This window comes from Dipteris shenzhenensis, chromosome 15 (genome assembly GCF_047967505.1).
Source record: "Dipteris shenzhenensis isolate YYH24624 ecotype China chromosome 15, Dip_SZ_1.0, whole genome shotgun sequence".
NCBI lineage: Eukaryota > Viridiplantae > Streptophyta > Polypodiopsida > Gleicheniales > Dipteridaceae > Dipteris > Dipteris shenzhenensis.
In genome coordinates, this window is record NC_141610.1 from 16,922,407 (window position 1) to 16,939,704 (window position 17,298).

A 17,298-nucleotide genomic window follows, 5' to 3' on the forward strand; every position below is an offset into this window, starting at 1 on the left:
AAGTTTTAGCAATTAGCAACTTTAAGGGCTATGCTCAGAGTTTTCTCTGTATAGTGGAGATAATTAAGTTGACTAGTGTAGGTTTCATTCAAAATGCAATGGATAGTACTTCACATCTAGATGTCCATAATACTACATCTCATCTACAAGTTCATAGTACTTGTAAATGGGGGTTAGCTTTCTTGAAATCAAGTTTGCCCAAGACAGTTTCCTTCAATGTCATGGAAGATACAGTAGAATATTATTAGATTGCCATTTCCAAGATATTATATGGCATCAAATAATTCTCAAGCCCACACAACATTTGATTATAGAGATGAAGATTCAAGGAAAATGGATTCGAGGTTTGATGGTCTTACAATTGAAAAAGGGAAGACACTATTTACAAAAAGAAAGTATGTGAGTGTGAAGAGGCGAAGAATCATGGCATCAATTCCAGAACCAAAGAGACATGTAATGTTATCCGAGGAGAATATGGAAAGGATGCTTATGCGAGTTTGTTGCAAGAGACTTTGCATTAGAAAAGTTGGGAAAGATGATTGTGCAGCCATACACCTTGGTATTTGGAGTAAGACAGTGCGTAATAGACATAACTATCTTCTTCAAGAGTTTTCATGCTTTCTTCATCAAAGCACTGATCTTGATTTGAGCACAAGACATTGTTAACCTAGATTGAAACCCATGGTTAATGGGAGACCCATTTACAATCAAGGATATCAATGGTTAATTGGACTATCACATGGCACATACTAGACGATCTGGGCAGAGGTGAAAGAAAAAGTGGTTCATATAATTAATGGAAATACCTACAAGCTTAAATGCCATGGAAGCACTATAAATGCAACCGCAACATTAAAGCAAGTTCTCAAAGACCATGCATTACCACAGCCTCATCTTCAACAAACAATGCTAGATGGACGTGTTGAATGTCAATAGCATCTTTCTTTGGAAATGACAAAGAAGGTCGTCCTAGAAACTGTCAATAAAACTTTACAAGACAGAGATGAGAGCATAATTTCATGGTCAACCTTGTCCAAAACTTGGCATAGAGATTTTTTCCATGTCAAGACACCATCAAAGCAAAGGATGTCAAAATGTAAGACATGTGATGAATTAAAAAATGCCATTGAACATAGTAAATGTGAGCAGCATCGAGGAAGATATATTAAATGGCAATCAATCCATTTACGTCATGTGCAAGATGCTCGAAAGTTGTAGGCTTCTTGGAGAGAGGAAGCTATTTCACATGTCGATAAGTCCACGTGCATCACCATTGATGGCATGGACCAGAATACAACTTTGTCGATTGAAGAGGGTCTATTTGTTGTAGTTTGGGCATTTGATCCAGGTTCAGAGTTGGATGACCAAGGTGGCCCAATTTGGGTTGCAAAGGTTACTAAGATTTCTAAAGGATGACAAGGAAACTCCTATAACATTCACAGCTTTATGGTATGAACCAAAGCCATTGAAAAATCTCCCGAGGAGATATACAATAAAACAACTCTATGAGGGATGCTTGCAAAGGAAACTTGAATGGGTTCCAAATAATGAGGGATTAACAGAGGTGGAAGTTAGTAGCATTATTCATTGCTAGAAATCGAGAACACGAAGTTTTAAAAAGAAGCATGGATACAATGTTGAAAAATGTATCACAATCCCTGATCCAAGTCGTGTCCATATTAAACATCATTTGGCAAGACTTGACCCATCAAGCGCAAATAAATTACATGAATCTGATGACTCTAAACGAGATTTAGATGCATAAGATAATGTTTTGTATGCTTTTTTCCATACAAATGGTGTATCTATACACCACCAATAAGATAATGTATTGTATGCTTTGTTTTTCAAAAAAAGAGTGTATCTATACACCACTTATATATTAAATTCAACAAACTCTTTTTTTCCAAAAAAATGGTGTATCTATACACCATTTATATGTTGAATTCAACAAACTCTTTTCATATGGTGTCATATTTTCACTTTATCAGCATAGTGTTAAAATTGAACTAGAGTTAGGAGACTACTATTATTATTATTATAGTTATTGGATGGGGGAACCATGCACAAGTTTGGAAATTATAGCTTCATTGAGCCATATTTTTTTAAATTAGAGGTCACCACTTGACTTTTTAGCTTAATAAGGCCATATTTGTATATAAGTGACCCATTTAGTGCTCTTAAAAACCCAAATTTTGAGCTCACTAAGTGGAGTTGAGTGGAGAGGATATGCTCCAAAAAAAGTCCAAACTAGGAGATAAAGTCCAAAAATTTTGAATAGTGTGTTTTTTATATCATGTATCTTGCAAACCTATGGTTTTAATTTACAGGTGAAGACTAAGGACCATGCAGTACTTTATTGGGTATTTCATCAAACAGATATACCATCAATTATCGAGAGTCAAGTCCAAGAATGTCATCTTCATGTTCCAGGGAAGGGTGATTTTCAAATTGAATGGCATATGGCAGGTGACCTGAAGACACTGAAGTGTATGTTCAATATAAGTAAAGGGGGTAACTCAAAATCTCCTTGCTTATACTGCAATGAACCAGTGCATGTCCTAGATTCTAAATGGTGGAAAAGAGCACCCAACAGAGATAAAGTAGATAAAAATTTCAAAGCAGTTCTTGAGATCCCATTATGCAATGTTCACATTTGTACATTGCATGCATTATGTAGGATCATTGAGAAACTTGTTTTCCTATATATTGGATTTGCATGGAAACTTTGCCCTGAGAATAGAAGAAAAGAGGCACTACAATCATTAGAAGCAGTGCTATCAAAAATTGGTGTCCATGGAGGAGATATACATATTACAAAGGATCTTTAAAAATCTACAAATGGAAAAGATGTTCCTATCAAGCCATCTATTGGTGGAGTAAAGTTTAGAAGATTTCTATCTCATTCAGAGAAAAGAAAAATAAATGGCAGTAAAACAACATACGTATCAAGGATAAAGCATAACTTGTGGAGAAAAGTACACAATGCTATCAAAGATCATCAGGCAGATGGATGGGCAAGAGATGTCAAGGCAAAAGTGTGGAAATGCTTAGATAAACTTTTTTTTTTGTGACCAAGCGACCTTTAGCAAAATTGATCAACAAGCATTTGAAGAAGCGGTAAAGAGTTTTGGAAAGGCAATGAAAGAGGCTTGGACAACATGTAACATCACTCATTACATGGTCAGAACAATATCCTATTTTTGTGCATGTTTTTTTTAAAAGCAAACAATCTTAGTTTTATATATTCTAATCCCCACTTGCCTATGTATCAAAACAAAATTTAATCTACAATCACCTTCCTTTCTTTGTAAAAAAATATGGATGCCTGCAATTTGGTCCACACAGGGAATGGAGAAATGAGACATACACAACATTTTGGAGGAAAACAGAAAGCCAATAGTTTAAAAGAAGTGTTCCAGTGGTTCTATCGAGGAATACTTGAAAGACTTAAAGCCAAGAAGAAAGTTAACACATCACAAGTTAAGCTAGCTTTCAGGTTGGCTCAAAAGGAAAGAAGAAGGCAGATTTTGGAGAACTCAAATGTAGCACAAAGGCATGCTCAGTATAGACACTCAAAGATATTTGTAAACCACAAATGGGTAGATAGAAGCTAAGTGCTAAACCTTGTTCATCAATTGGTGTCATCAAATGTAACATTTTTTTTTTGGCAATGACCAAGACTTGGATCTTTCAATCATAAGAAGTCATTGTATGCAACCATTCAAATATTTGAAATGTACTACATATATTTCTATTTCAAAATGTACATTGTTTTTGTCACAAATACACATAAACATAACTAAGACATTCTAAAATAACAGTGTTCTCACAATTCAACCTTACTTCTATCTTGTAAAACATACAATGCCATACAAGCTATCCTTCCAATGGTTTGCCAACTTTGCTTGAAATCTTTCTTGTGACTTTGATTGGAGACCTTTTTTCCTTGAGCTGAGTAGCAACTGAACTCTTCTCATCTTGTGCAAGAGTTGTTGTGGTTGCAGTTTGCTCTTCAACTAATTTGTCGGGAAGGGCCACCAAAGAAGGCTCTCGATTCCTAATGAGCTTATGCTTTCCATTAACTTCCAAGGAGAGGGGATCCTTTATACCACAAGCTAGTGCCCAGGCAGTATATGTCAAAAAGTAGCCAGATCTTGAGCCTTGCTTTCTGGCATAACATCCAAAAATAACTAAAGCAGACCGCTTCTCTATCAATATGATCTTATCTACTTGCCACAATATAGGATGACCACCCAAAGCTTTTGACAAACACTTGAAAAAATAAGTAAGAGCAACCCCATCGTTGCTAAGAAATTTGCTAAAAATTAGTATCTTCACAGCAGATAGGTCTTTTATATAATGAGAGAGGCTTGATAGTTTACCAAGCCCAAGAATTCTACTTCCAGCCACCCTCAGGAGGAATGTGTCATCTTCAACAAACAATTGCCATATGCAAAACACACTTAGATTTTTAAAAAACCCATCAAATTGCCTATCTAAACTCCAAATGCAAGAAAGGCAAGTTCCTTACCTCAATATTCTCATCTTTCTCTAGTACATCATCATTAAACAAGGAGATACCCATCTCCTCTTTCCCCTCAAAGCTATCATTGATATTTAAGCTTGCTGTGAGGTTCATTCGTGCTTGGGTTTCCTGGAAGATTGTCTCATCCACCTCTTCATACATTTTGGCTTGCTCAAAATAGATGGACAATGCTTTTGAAGCATCGAATTTGTCCTCCATCTCTAACAAAGGATCGTCCTCAATCCTTACTTCCTTGTTAACCCTACAAGATTGTGTAATAAGGGCAATTGCATAATCTTATCTCAAATTAAATAGGAACCGTACGTCATACAACAAGACATACTCTTTTCCCTCAATATTGAATGAGGGAAGAATGGGGAAAGTGAGGTCGGAGCTCTCAGCCTCAATGTCATCCACTATGACATCATCTCTTAGGGTCTCCTTTTTTAAGGCCACTAGGTCCAATGCTGCAACTACAAGCTCTTCCTTTGTCGGGTTGATCTTCTCTTCCACTTCTAGTAGGTCTGACTTTTCCTCTATTTCTTCTTCCTCATCGCTATCCTTTGGGTCCTCAACCAATCCATCAGCATAGTGTACATACATGGCAAATGCAAGTGCCTCTTCAAGTATCCTACAATTGCCCTTGTGTATAGTGCATATTCCCTTATGGTAGTCTTCAAAATTGTCAAACACCTTGTGCATTTGATACCTTATCCTGTCATTTGCAGCAATGTCCTTGACATGTACAAAAAAGTCTTGCTATTGACAACTTTTGAAACTTCAACTGTAAGATTGTGGAAGGATTCATACATCTCTCCAAGAAAATCCTTGTGCTGTGTTAGAAGAGAGTGCAAATCCAACTCCTTATTGAACATATCATGGTATTTGTGATAGTACATTTGGCATTCTGACTTCTGCAGAAATTCAAAGAATTGCAGTTGGGATGACTTCTTTTCCTCCTTCTCCTTTCCCTTAGCAACTGACTGTCCACCTTTGTCAAAACCCTTGTCATTGGGCTTTCTTCTCTTGACTGCATCATACAAAATCAAAAAATGAGTCTTGTACATATAGCTAAAAAGAAACAGAAGCACTTATACAAAAGTTCTTACCAAGAGATTTCTCCTCCTTTATAGCATAAGCTGAGAGGTCAATGGTCTTCCTGACAGGTCTTGATGCATCACTTGCATCACCTAGATGGTTAGCTCCTCCTCTTTGAAAGTTTGCAAAAAAACGTGATATGACTATCTTTATAATTAAATAGAATAAAATCATGTTTTCTAGCAAAAAGTCCTATTGATGCAAAGACATCATGTCTAGAGAAAATTTAGATGAATCTACAAGATAGTTGTCTTAATCATTCAAAAGATGAAGCAAATGCCTATTAGCTGATGCTAGAGAATTAGATAGATCAAGAAGACACTTGGAAAGGTAGATCAAGACTATGGTGTATTTAAGTACCTGTATCCTTTCTCTCCATGGCTTTTGCGCAAGTATAGGTAGGTGGGGATGATGATGGGAAAAAAGCAAGGTCTAAAGTATTGTCCAGATGAAGATGAGGAAGAAGATGAAGATTCAAAACTATTGAATGGATGGAGAAAAGTGAAGATAAGAGGAGATGGCAGAGATATCTATTCAAGTCACACTTGTTAGCCACACATACCAAAATTGGTCTTCAAGGTACTATATTTAGAGTATCTAGTGATTGCATGCATCTATTTTTAGACCAAGCTGCTAGACTTAATCATTCTCTTTGTCATCTCCATCTCTAGTTTCATCTTCCTCCCTACAAGCTTGTGATAGACAACCTCAACAGCTCTATTACACTGACCTAATACAGCTCCAGCTCCTTCCCCCAGACCCACTACAGCTCTATCTCAACCCATCAAGCTGACACCCATCAAATTGTTATCCACAACCTCACTAGCTCTATCGCACTGACCCACTACAACTCAAGATACATCAAGCTGACAACCATCAAGCTGTCACCCATCAAGGTCTTCTCAAGCTGATACATACTAATAAGGTTAGTACATTTTGTAACCTGGTCTTTCTCAAACATTCTTTAGACTCTTGCAGAGAACAATTTGCTAAAAAACACGATATTCATGTTTCTTCAGGAAAACTGCTCCAAATCGCATTTTTTATCAAATTCTTGCAGACCTAGCATATTTTGCTAATAAACGCAATATAGGGTGTTTTTATGGAAAAGAGCCTCAAATTGTGTTTTCTAGAAAAAAAAGTTATCCTCTCTGTGCTGTCCCTGGCACCTAAGGAAAGGTGAGGTCTACACAATCACAAATCAAGAAAACACTACTGCCCATAAATATGCCCATAAATATAGCAGATTCCTAAGTGGTATATATGAGCCCATGGCTGGCCCTAGTGACTTGTCTGTGGCTCTTGCATAGGTCTAGTAAGGGGGGGGGGGTGTTGGGGGGATGATGGGAGTAAGGGGGGGAAGGGGGGGGGGGGGGGGGGAGTTGAAGGGATGATGGGAGTGGTGTAGGGATGGAGAAAAGTGTAGATCAAAACTGCTAGAGGGATGGAGAAAAGTGTAGATAAGAGGAAAGGGCACAGTTTTCAATGCATGACACATATGTCTTCTCAGCCCCACAGGTGTGGTAAACAGCCTTCTAAGTACATGTGCATTTATTTCCTCATGATTGCTTGCATAGATTTTGAGACAATACTGCCTCTAAGTAGAGTTACCCTTCATTTCATCCCTATCTCTAATTTCAGTTGCCTCCAACCTCACTACCTCACCAGCTCTAGCTCCAACCTCACCACCTCCATCACAGAGTCCCACTACAGCTCTAACTCCAACCTCGCCAGCTCCACCACTCACTGTAGCTCCAGCCACAACCTCCCTAGCTCCATCTCACACCTCTCCAGCTCCAGCTCTACACACAATCCCAGGTAAGCAATCTATCACCTGTCATTGCTTTATTTTGTTGTTAAAGTGAAATGACCATTCCATAGCTTTCTCTCAAAGACACTCTCTGAAATGTTTTTTTGAGCACATCTCATCTGCATTCTAGGGTTTAGGAGGATGGTGGAGTACAATTGATTGATTAGATTAGGCTTCAACAAAATTTCCTCAAAAACGCAATTTGAGCTCTTTCTTTGTTTTTCTCTTCCATATCGCGTTTTATAGCAAAAAGTCCTATTGATGCAAAAACATCATGTCGAGACAAGTTCAGGTAAATGCCTAGTAGCTAATGCAATAAAATTAGATAGATCAAGAAGACACTTGGAAAGATAGATCAAGATTATGGTGTATAAGTACCTATATCATTTCTCTCCATGGCTTTTGCACAAGTATAGGTAGGTGGGGATAATGATGGGAGAAAACACATGCCAAAATTGGTCTTCAAGGTACTATATCTAGAGTATCTAGTGATTGCATACACCTATTTTTAGACCAAGCTGCTAGACTTTATCATTCCCTTTGTCCTCCCTACAAGCTTGTGCACACCTAGCACGTTTTGCTATAAACGTGATATAGGGTGTTTTTATGGAAAAGAGCCTCAAATCGTGTTTTCTAGAAAAAAATGTTATCCTCTATGGAACAAGTACTGGCACCTAAGGAAAGATGAGGTCTACACAATCACAGATCAAGAAAACACTACTGCAAACAAATATAGCAGATTCCTAAGTGGTATATATGAGTATCTAGATTTTTTATGTCCATGACTGGCCCTAGTGACTTGTCTGTGGCTCTTGCATAGCTGCAGTAAGGGGGGGGGGTGGGGTGTTGGGGGGATGATGGGAGTAAGGGGGGGGGGGTGTGATGATGGCAGTGATGTAGATCAGGATGTGGTGTAGGGATGGAGGAAAATGGAGATCAAAACTGCTAGAGGGATGGAGAAAGTGTAGATAAGAGGAAAGGGAATAGTTTCCAATGCATGTCACATCTGTCTTGTTAGCCACAGGTGTGGAAAACGGTCTTTTAGGTTCCTGTGCATTTATTTCCTCATGATTGCTTGCACATATTTTGAGACAAAACCCCCTCTAAGTAGAGATACCCTTCATTTCATCCCTATCTCTGGTTTCAGTTGCCTCCAACTTCACCACCTCCATCACAGAGTCCCACTATAGCTCCAACTCCAACCTCACCAGCTCCACCACCCACTGCAACTCCAGCCACAACCTCCCCAGCTCCATCTCACACCTCCCTAGCTCCAGCTGTATACACAAGCCTAGGTAAGCAATCTCTCACAAGTCATTGGTTTTTCATGTTGTTAAGGTGAAATGACCATTCCATAGCTTTCTCTCAAAGGCACTCTATGAGTTGTTTTTCTGAGCACATCTCATCTGCATTGTAGGGTTTAGGAGGATGGTAGAGTCCAAACTGATTGATTAGAGTAGGCTTTAATAAATTTCCTCAAAAACGTGCTTTGAGCTTGTTCTTTGCTTTTCTCCTCCATATTACGTTTTCTAGAAAAATTTTAGCATGCTGGGTATTCATGAGGTATGTCGAAAAACATTTGCTAAAAAACGCGATTTCAGTCTTTTCTCTATCTTTTTGCACCATATCGCATTTTCAAGCAAATTCTTAGGTTGCTGATTTCCTTGTTATGTTTGGGTTTTTTTCTAGGAGAAGAGAATAATAAACTATGGCAAGAACCAAAGCAACAGCCAGAAGGAAAGGAAAAGGACCTAACATTGCAGAGTCTGCCACAGCTCCATCCAAGTCTAATCTTCAAAGAAGGGGAAGCCTATGCACATGCTAGTAAGGAACAGGAAGAAAAGAGTGATGGAGATCAGGAAGGCTCAGAAAGCCATAGGATATGCAGTACCCATGGCACCATTCCAGAGGCTTGTTAGGGTAATATGCATAAACTGGCATGTGGACTTTAGATGGCAAAGGACTGCACTACTCGCTCTCTAAGAAGCTGCCGAAGAGTGGCTCATAGAGTTTTTCATGGACACCATGATGGTAGCAGCACACGCACACAAGGTCACTATCATGAAAAAAGACATCAAAACAATTGTCAGGGTTAGGTATAGATATGACAAGATCCTTAATGTAAAGGATTGGGATGATCTCAAGATGAGAGATATCTTGTTGATACCTCCAACCAGGAAACCTAAAGATGATGGAGTCAAGGTTGTAGAGGTGTTTCACCAACTTCATACCAGAGGCAAGGTTGCCTATGAAGAGTCCCTTAGGGAAAGAGTCAAAGAAACAATGTCTATCTTGCAATCCCAGACATTAGTGAGGATGGTGCAAATTCAGCAAAAGCTCCTACAACTTGGATCAAGGATCAGAGTAGCTATCCAGACTGTGAATGATGACCTGGCCTAGGACTTGACAAAAGATTGCATGATGGCTTTAGCACAGAAAGAAAAACATGTGACTTGCACAATCATGCTTGCAGCTCTGTAGTAAGTATATCTTTCTATGTCAATTGTGTTTATGTCTTTGTAGCATTCACTTTTTCATAACCTAAGTGATGTTATTTTTTGTAGTTTTTTGAAGAGTTAGATCCACCAGAGCCTTCAACACTCTGTGTATATAGTTGATCCAACTATATCTTTCAAGTTGAAAGATAACAAGACATCGACCAAAATCATTTCCAACTGGTTTCGTTTTTGTAATTTGGATGTGGTTGATATGATTCTCCTCCCATATTGCTCAGAGAATGTTCCCTGACCTTTTCCACTACTACCCTCCGTTGACAAAATCTTGATTGTTTAAATGAAATTTACACCCTCTTGATCTAATTCCCTCATATTATTTGTTTCTCTTGCAACAATCATTGGAGTTTGGTACATATAGATGTACAACAAAAGCTATGCTATACATTCAACTCCTTAAAGGGTACCCACCAGGATTTAGAATTGTAAGTCAGTCATTGTCTATACTTTTGCTCTAAAATATGATTTTCAGATTTTCTCTTGAAAAGTTAGCCATATCGCATTTACTTGGAGAAGTATGAATTTTATAATTTGTTTTCCTTCATTCCCATTGCAGTTGTCTCAAAAGACTAATGGATGCACTGTACCTCTGTGATCTAAAGTTAAAGATGTTAGATTCAGCTCACCCAATGCCATTGTAGGTACAGTAATCATTGTCACTTATGTTTATCTCCCTCTTATTTTTGCACTCTTCATAGTCCAATATACATCTTAGCTTTCTATTTTGATAAAATAGACACCACAACAAGAGGATCCTTTCTCTTGTGGATGGAGGACGCTCATAAGTACAAAATATATGATGGATACATACTTTTTAAAGAAATAGCCTAAATTTATGAGTGCTTTCATTGCATACTATTTGAGAAGTTCTAAATTTAATGCATTGATACAAAAAATATTAAAAACCTTCTTTGTTTTTATTTCTAATAATGAAAGAGGATAGTTTTGGCTCTGAATTTGTACATAGCTTCAGAGCAAAGACAATTTTGAAGCTGCTAGAGCACTCTTCCCCTTGTCCAGCACTAGACCAACCAGTCCATGTAGAAGAGGGCTCAAAATGCACTGAGGATCTCCAAGTTGAACAAGAGGCTTAGAATGTCCCAGGCACTAGCAATCTAGAAAATATTCTAGAAGGTGTCAGTGTTGATAAGCTGCTTGATCTTTTCAAAAAGCCCAAGCCTATGCACGAGGAGGCAAGGACATCAAAGCAGCACGAGGCCAAGCCTGAGCCCATGGACGAGGAGGTAGGGACACCAAAGTAGCAGTAGGAGTCGATGTAGGAGGAGGCAGTACCGACGAAGGATGTGCACCAGCAAGATTCACAACAGCAAGGTCCACAGCAGGATGTACACCAGTAGGATCCACAACAGCAGCAACCTGAGCAGCATGTGGAAGATTCTTAGGAGTCTCCATTGCAAAAAAGTCAGAGAGATTATGAGCAATAATAGAAAAACAGATGATACTTGTAATCATTTTGTATTAATACATCAAATGTCAACTTTTTTTTTTTTTTGTTGCAAGTAATACCTGGAGTCAATTGCTTTGTATTATCTGAATTGTTCTATTTACAATATCCTTGCATTGAATTTTACTTTCGCTTCTTTGAAGTATCTGCAAAAATAAATTTTTAGCAATATGTAAATGTATTATGCAAATGTAAAGAGAATCAAAATAGGAGAAACACAAGGTGGAAACCAACTTGCTTTCCTGTTGTTTAAAAGGTAAGGTCAATGAAACAAGAGATCACAACTAAAGGCAACAACAATAATAACAAAGTGGACCTTAATGAGGAGCAGGAAACCAGGGCAAATAACACCTCAATCGCATGGGGGTACTACCAAATAGCTGGTCTGATGCAGAAAATAGAGTCAATTGCCTCGGAACAAAAAGACCCCAAGCTGAGAGGGATCAGGAAGAAATATGCGCTGTTCCTCAAAAACTGGCACAAACACAAGTAATGTTCAAGGACCAGGCAGCAAGGGTTAAGATTCTTAGACAAACCCATGGAACTAAGGAAGAGAAGAAATAAGGCAAATGGGCTGTCTACCGGGAGGGGAAAGCGCTGGTTAGGAAAGTTAAATCTAAGCCTCAAGACTCTCAATCTTACACTGATGTAGCGACAATATAAAAGTAGAACATAGTTTTGTTTTGTAGTAATGTAGGAGCTGTGTATTATGCACACCGCAGGAGCTGCCTTGTGCACTCCCTTCGGCTTATAATTTGATCAACTTTGGATGTACTTTTCGTCTCATGTGCCCATAAGGCCTTCAACGATGGTGATTTTTCTTTCTTTCTTTCTTTCTGTGTTCTTTATAGATGGAACGTGAGAGCAAGCAGCCATGTTTCTCATGCAAATTGTACAAGTAGACCTCATTCACCGTATGATGAACTTGTCTGAATATGAATTTACAGACATTCTAGAGAAGAGGTTCGAATTGCTTGGTCTACGTTGGGTGGGAGCAACATTTTGCAATATGCCTGCCTATGGGAAATTCCGAATCAATTAATGCATGCTGTCCTGTTTCTAACATGACCTCACACTGAACACACCAGCTCTTTGCAAGGGATTCTATCCCACGTTTCTGTGGGTGCATGCATGCGTGCATGCACAAATCTGCATGTATAGGAACACACACTTTTGAACATCTGGTAAAATTGCATGCACCCTGCCTCACCTCACTGGAGTCACAGCCTGCTGCTACTTCACACGTTCGTTTCATCCTGCTCATAATTTTAGCAAGGTTGATCCCCAGCATAGATGTTTGATAGTGTTACATAAGGTCCCGATATTTTTGGAGCCAATTCAAACACCTGAATGGCAGCGCGCCGTCCTCGCTCAATATCAAGCAGGTGCCTGCAGGCACTAAGTAAGGTTATCCATGATGCAACAGTAGGCTGAAAAAGAGCAGAATTGGTAAAAACTTCTGCGTCCTCCAACCTTCCCAGCCTCCCGAGTAGGTCGATCATGCAGTTAAAATGATCGACATCAGGCACAATACCATGGTTTTGACTCATGGATAGAAAGTAATGGTATCCCTCATCTAACAGACCAGAATGGCTACATGCAGAAAGAACACTAACCAAAGTGGCCTTATCTGGGATAATTGCATCCCAATGCATGCTTTCAAAGATTTTGAGTGCATTCTTGCCTTGGCCATGCTGGGCATATGCGGCAATCATGGCATTCCAGGAGAGAGTATTTCGCAGAGGCATGCCATCAAAAACGCTCCGTGCCTCGATCAGGCTGCCACACTTACTGTACATGCTGATAAGGGCAGTCCCAACAACAACATCTGTTTCAAAATTAGTGCCCCAAGCATAGGCATGCAACCGCCTGCCTTCACATAAGGCTGCCTGACAGGCACAGGCAGAAAGAGTATTTACAAAGGATAGCTTGTTTGGCAGTAGCCCTTCTCCCCACATTTGTGAAAAGAGCTGAAGAGCATTTTGGCCTTGCCCATGCTGAGCATAAACTCCGACCATGGAAGACCATGAGAGTGCATTTCGCTGAGGCATTTTATCAAACATCTCTCGTGCATCGTCTAAGCTGCCACACTTGCCATACATGTTGACAAGCGCAGTACCAACTGCATCGTCGGACTCAAACCCACTTCCAATAACACATGTATGTAGTCGCTTAGCTTCAAGGAAGGCTTTCTCATCTGTGCATGCAGAAAGAACACTTGCAAAGACAAACTTGTCAGGCATCGATGCTTCTCGCTGCATTTGGTGAAAGAGCATAAGAGCCTTCAAGCCCTTACCTTGCTGGGCATATGCCGCAATCATGTCATTCCAAGAGAAGACATCCCGCTTTTGCATCATGTCAAACATACTCTGAGCTTCTTGCAAGCTTCCACACTTGCAATACATGGTGACAAGGGCACTCATCACAAAAACATCTGATGCTAATGCAGTGTGACTGATGCAAGCATGCAATCGCTTACCTTCAGAAAGGGCTGCATGATTTGAACATCCAGAGAGAATACTTGAAAAGGTAGCGTTGTTTGGAGTTATTCCTTCTTGCTGCATTTCAAAAAACAGTTGCAAGAGATCCTCGCTCTGTCCAAGCTGGGCATGTGCAGTAATTATGGCATTCCATGAGACCAAGTCACGCTCAGGCATCTTCTCGAACATCATCTGTGCATCCCTAAGGCTACCACATTTGCCATACATGCTGACAAGGGCATTCCCCACCGCGAGATCAGCCTCAAATCCACTTTTTGTGGCTGCAGCATGTATGTGCTTGCCTTCAGCCAAATTTGTATGGTTCCCTAACGCAGAAACGATGCTGATGAAGGTAATTTTGTTTGGCCTCACTCCCTCAAGCTGCATGTTCGTAAAAGAGTGAAATGCCTCCAAAAACTGCCCATGCTGGGTATACGCAGAAATTATAGCATTCCATGAGACTATATCTCGCTCAGCTATTTTATCAAATATTTCTTGTGCATCCTCCAAGCTCCCACACTTTCCATACATACTTACAAGCGCGTTTGAAACAATAGGATCTGCCTCCAATCCACTGTCCTTTATGTAGCCATGTATTTTTCTGCCGTAAGCGAGGTCTGTCTGTCTAGTACAAGCTGACAGAACGCTGGGGAAGGTGAACTTGTCCGGAATCTCTCCTCCAATTAGCATCTGGTCAAATATCTGCAGAGCCTCCCTACCTTTCCAGTGACGAGCATAGGCTGTAATCATGAAATTCCATGAAAACTGATCCCTTGGCTGCAACTTTGCAAATAATGCGTGAGCATCCTTAAGGGCTCCACAGTGTCCATACATTTGTAACACAAGGTTCGCTAAATACACGTTTTGTTCGAATCCACTTTCAACAATGAGACGATGGACGAATTTGCCATCAGACAGGGCTTTGGAGTCTCCACACGACCGCAAAACCGCAGCATATGTGGAGACGTCACCGATGACGCCAGGCTGCATCAGACGAGATAGAGCTTCCTTCCATGAAAATGGGTCACGAGCTGAATATGCCATTGCAAGTCCCTGAAGCCTTCCATTCAAAGGCTTTTCAGTCTGTTGCTCTGTTACGACCAAGCGAGCAACTGTGCTCGAACTTATGCGGTCTTCACATGCAGGATGTTCGCTGAACACATCTACCCAGTATTCTTTTATCGCACTGTAGGGAATCCATGTTCTGTAAGCAGATGAAAGGCAACCAAACACAATGCCGTTGTGCCCAGCAAGAAGAAGCATGACCCATCAACAATCTCCGACGATCTGAATCGAATTTAGCAATCAAAGTGCATAGCCCAAGAACAATTCGACGTTGTGGGTCGAGACATAACATCCCACCTCATCTGGACGCCAGCAAGTCTGCTTCTCACTGCACCTAATCTATGCCCTTTCTCCACAGTATAAGCCTCCCTTCATGTTGCTTAAACAGACTGGAGTGCAACAATTCGACTTGGAGGGTCGAGACATAACATCCCACCTCATCTGGACGCGAGCACGTCTGCTTCTCACTGCACCTAACCTATGCCCTTTCTCCACAGTATAAGCCTCCCTTCATGTTGCTTAAACAGAAGGCATCCCAGCCCACCAAGGAGGAGCAGCATGCCATCCAACATTGTAAATCTATCTATGGCCAATTCGCCATAAGCACGTTTATGTACATCTCGTCACATGGAGATTCTCACAGCGCCTCCCCCCACTAGCTCGGGACGCTCCCCTAGGAGGGGTGAGTGCCACTAGGAGTTTATTGGAGAGGCCCCTTAGAGATTGAGCACATTGCACCACAATTTTGTCCCAACGGCTACACATGTGGTCTTAATTGAAGCCAGAACGCTCTACTCAGCATAATAGAGTACACATGCACACGTACATATAAAGATGTGCACACACACAAACACTTTTTTTTTAGTGAAATGGTGCGCACGCACACTTTTTTTAGTGAAATTGGTGCACATAGACACACACGTGCTTGCAAGCATGCACACATACACATGTGCATGCAAGCATAGCTATATGTATACATAAACACACACATAGATTGGAGGTGCATACACAGACTTTTTCTTATGAAAACACACACACACGCGCATGCATGCGCATGCGTACACACACGTAAGCACACATTTACTCATACACACACACACACTACCACACATGCAAATAGATGCACACACATGTAGGCATGTGCACATGCGCACACACATACACTTTTTTCATTGGGTAATACTTTATATTACTATATGTGCCCTAGAAGAGGTGAATACCTAGCATGAAATACAAAAGCTAAAAATTACAACAATGAGCTCTTGGCAAAAGAGTCAAGAAGAACCAGAGTGACGCACAAGGATTAAATCATCCAAAGTCCACCTCCTATTTTTTAGAAAAGTATACAAAGGAACAAGCATTAAATTGAAGGTATTTGATCCCCTTATGACTCTTGCAAATGATAGTTGGTATTCTGAATTTTTGAAGCAACGGATTAAACGCCGACAGTGAAAGAGCTCTAATATAAAGGAAGTATTAGAAGCTACGTCTTCTTCTATATGAAAACTCTATCCTATGAGACTTCGGGGCATTAAAACTCAACTCTTGAGCATATAAATGCATATCTTGTGATGGATGTTGTAGATTTGTGGGGCCATATCCCCAAATGCATATGTGGGCATAGTCTTATAAACATCACTAGGTACATCTGTAACATTGAAACCAATAGGAACAACAGTATTTGGAGGAGCAATAACTTGTGGATTAGGAGTTGTACATGAGCCTACAGCCAGTAGGAGAATCCATGATTGGGGACAACACACCTAGTTGCTCAGCTACCATATCACAAGTAGTCTGCAAGCTTAATCCTTAAGGATTGGAAGCGACTGGGAGTGACTTCTGAGTAAAGCTAGGCCGTCTCTCAACTTTCTTCCATTGCTTCTCAGTAGCTTAAAAAGGTGATTTCTGCACCAAACTTATGGGAGGGACTATAGTTTGCAACAGAGGAAGAGAAGGAGCTCGATTTCCTTCTAGAGGGAACTATTAAGAAAAATGACCAAGCTTTCGACGGGGGAGAGTCTAGGTGAATGCATCTGTCAGGAGCTCCAGTGCCTATATTTTGTAATGCCAAGGAACATAAATAATCTCACTCTAAGAACCGAGGACAATGTTGCCTTGGTTCTCGACAATAGAGACGGTAATTTGGATGCGCAGCACATAGATGGCTCAGTGGTAGATGAAAATTTGCATGCCACATGGAGGGGCTGAGTGCACAAGGAGAGGTCTATCCGTTTCTCTCCATGTGGCAACTCTTATTTTAAGAATATAGAGATAGAGAAGAGATGCTAACCATAATTCTTTTTTTTAATGCTCATTTTTAATTAAAAATTTAAACAATT

At 40.2% G+C, this 17,298-nt stretch overlaps 1 protein-coding gene across 3 annotated transcripts; it reads right to left on the bottom strand.

The window, feature by feature from the left end:
- Window positions 1–11,898: 11,898 nt before the first annotated feature.
- Window positions 11,899–15,599, bottom strand: LOC147893458 (pentatricopeptide repeat-containing protein At2g33680-like). 3 transcript variants are annotated; one of them, XM_087386526.1, is made up of 2 exons: window positions 15,316–15,599; window positions 11,899–15,283 (listed from the first exon to the last, which is right to left on the bottom strand). In XM_087386526.1, the coding sequence occupies exon 2, from the start codon at window positions 15,155–15,157 to the stop codon at window positions 12,683–12,685; it is 2,475 nt and encodes an 824-aa protein (XP_087242652.1). In that variant the 5' UTR covers window positions 15,158–15,283; window positions 15,316–15,599; the 3' UTR covers window positions 11,899–12,682. The 3 variants fall into 3 exon arrangements, with proteins under 3 accessions (XP_087242652.1, XP_087242653.1, XP_087242654.1); XM_087386527.1 differs by having other exon boundaries at window positions 11,899–15,261; window positions 15,294–15,599; XM_087386528.1 differs by having other exon boundaries at window positions 13,350–13,631; window positions 13,711–15,599.
- Between the last annotated feature and the right edge of the window lie 1,699 nt (window positions 15,600–17,298).

Bases quoted from the DNA above. Each gene is read 5' to 3' on its own strand.
- LOC147893458 (XM_087386526.1), bottom strand. From the start codon at position 15,157: ATGCTTCTTCTTGCTGGGCACAACGGCATTGTGTTTGGTTGCCTTTCA.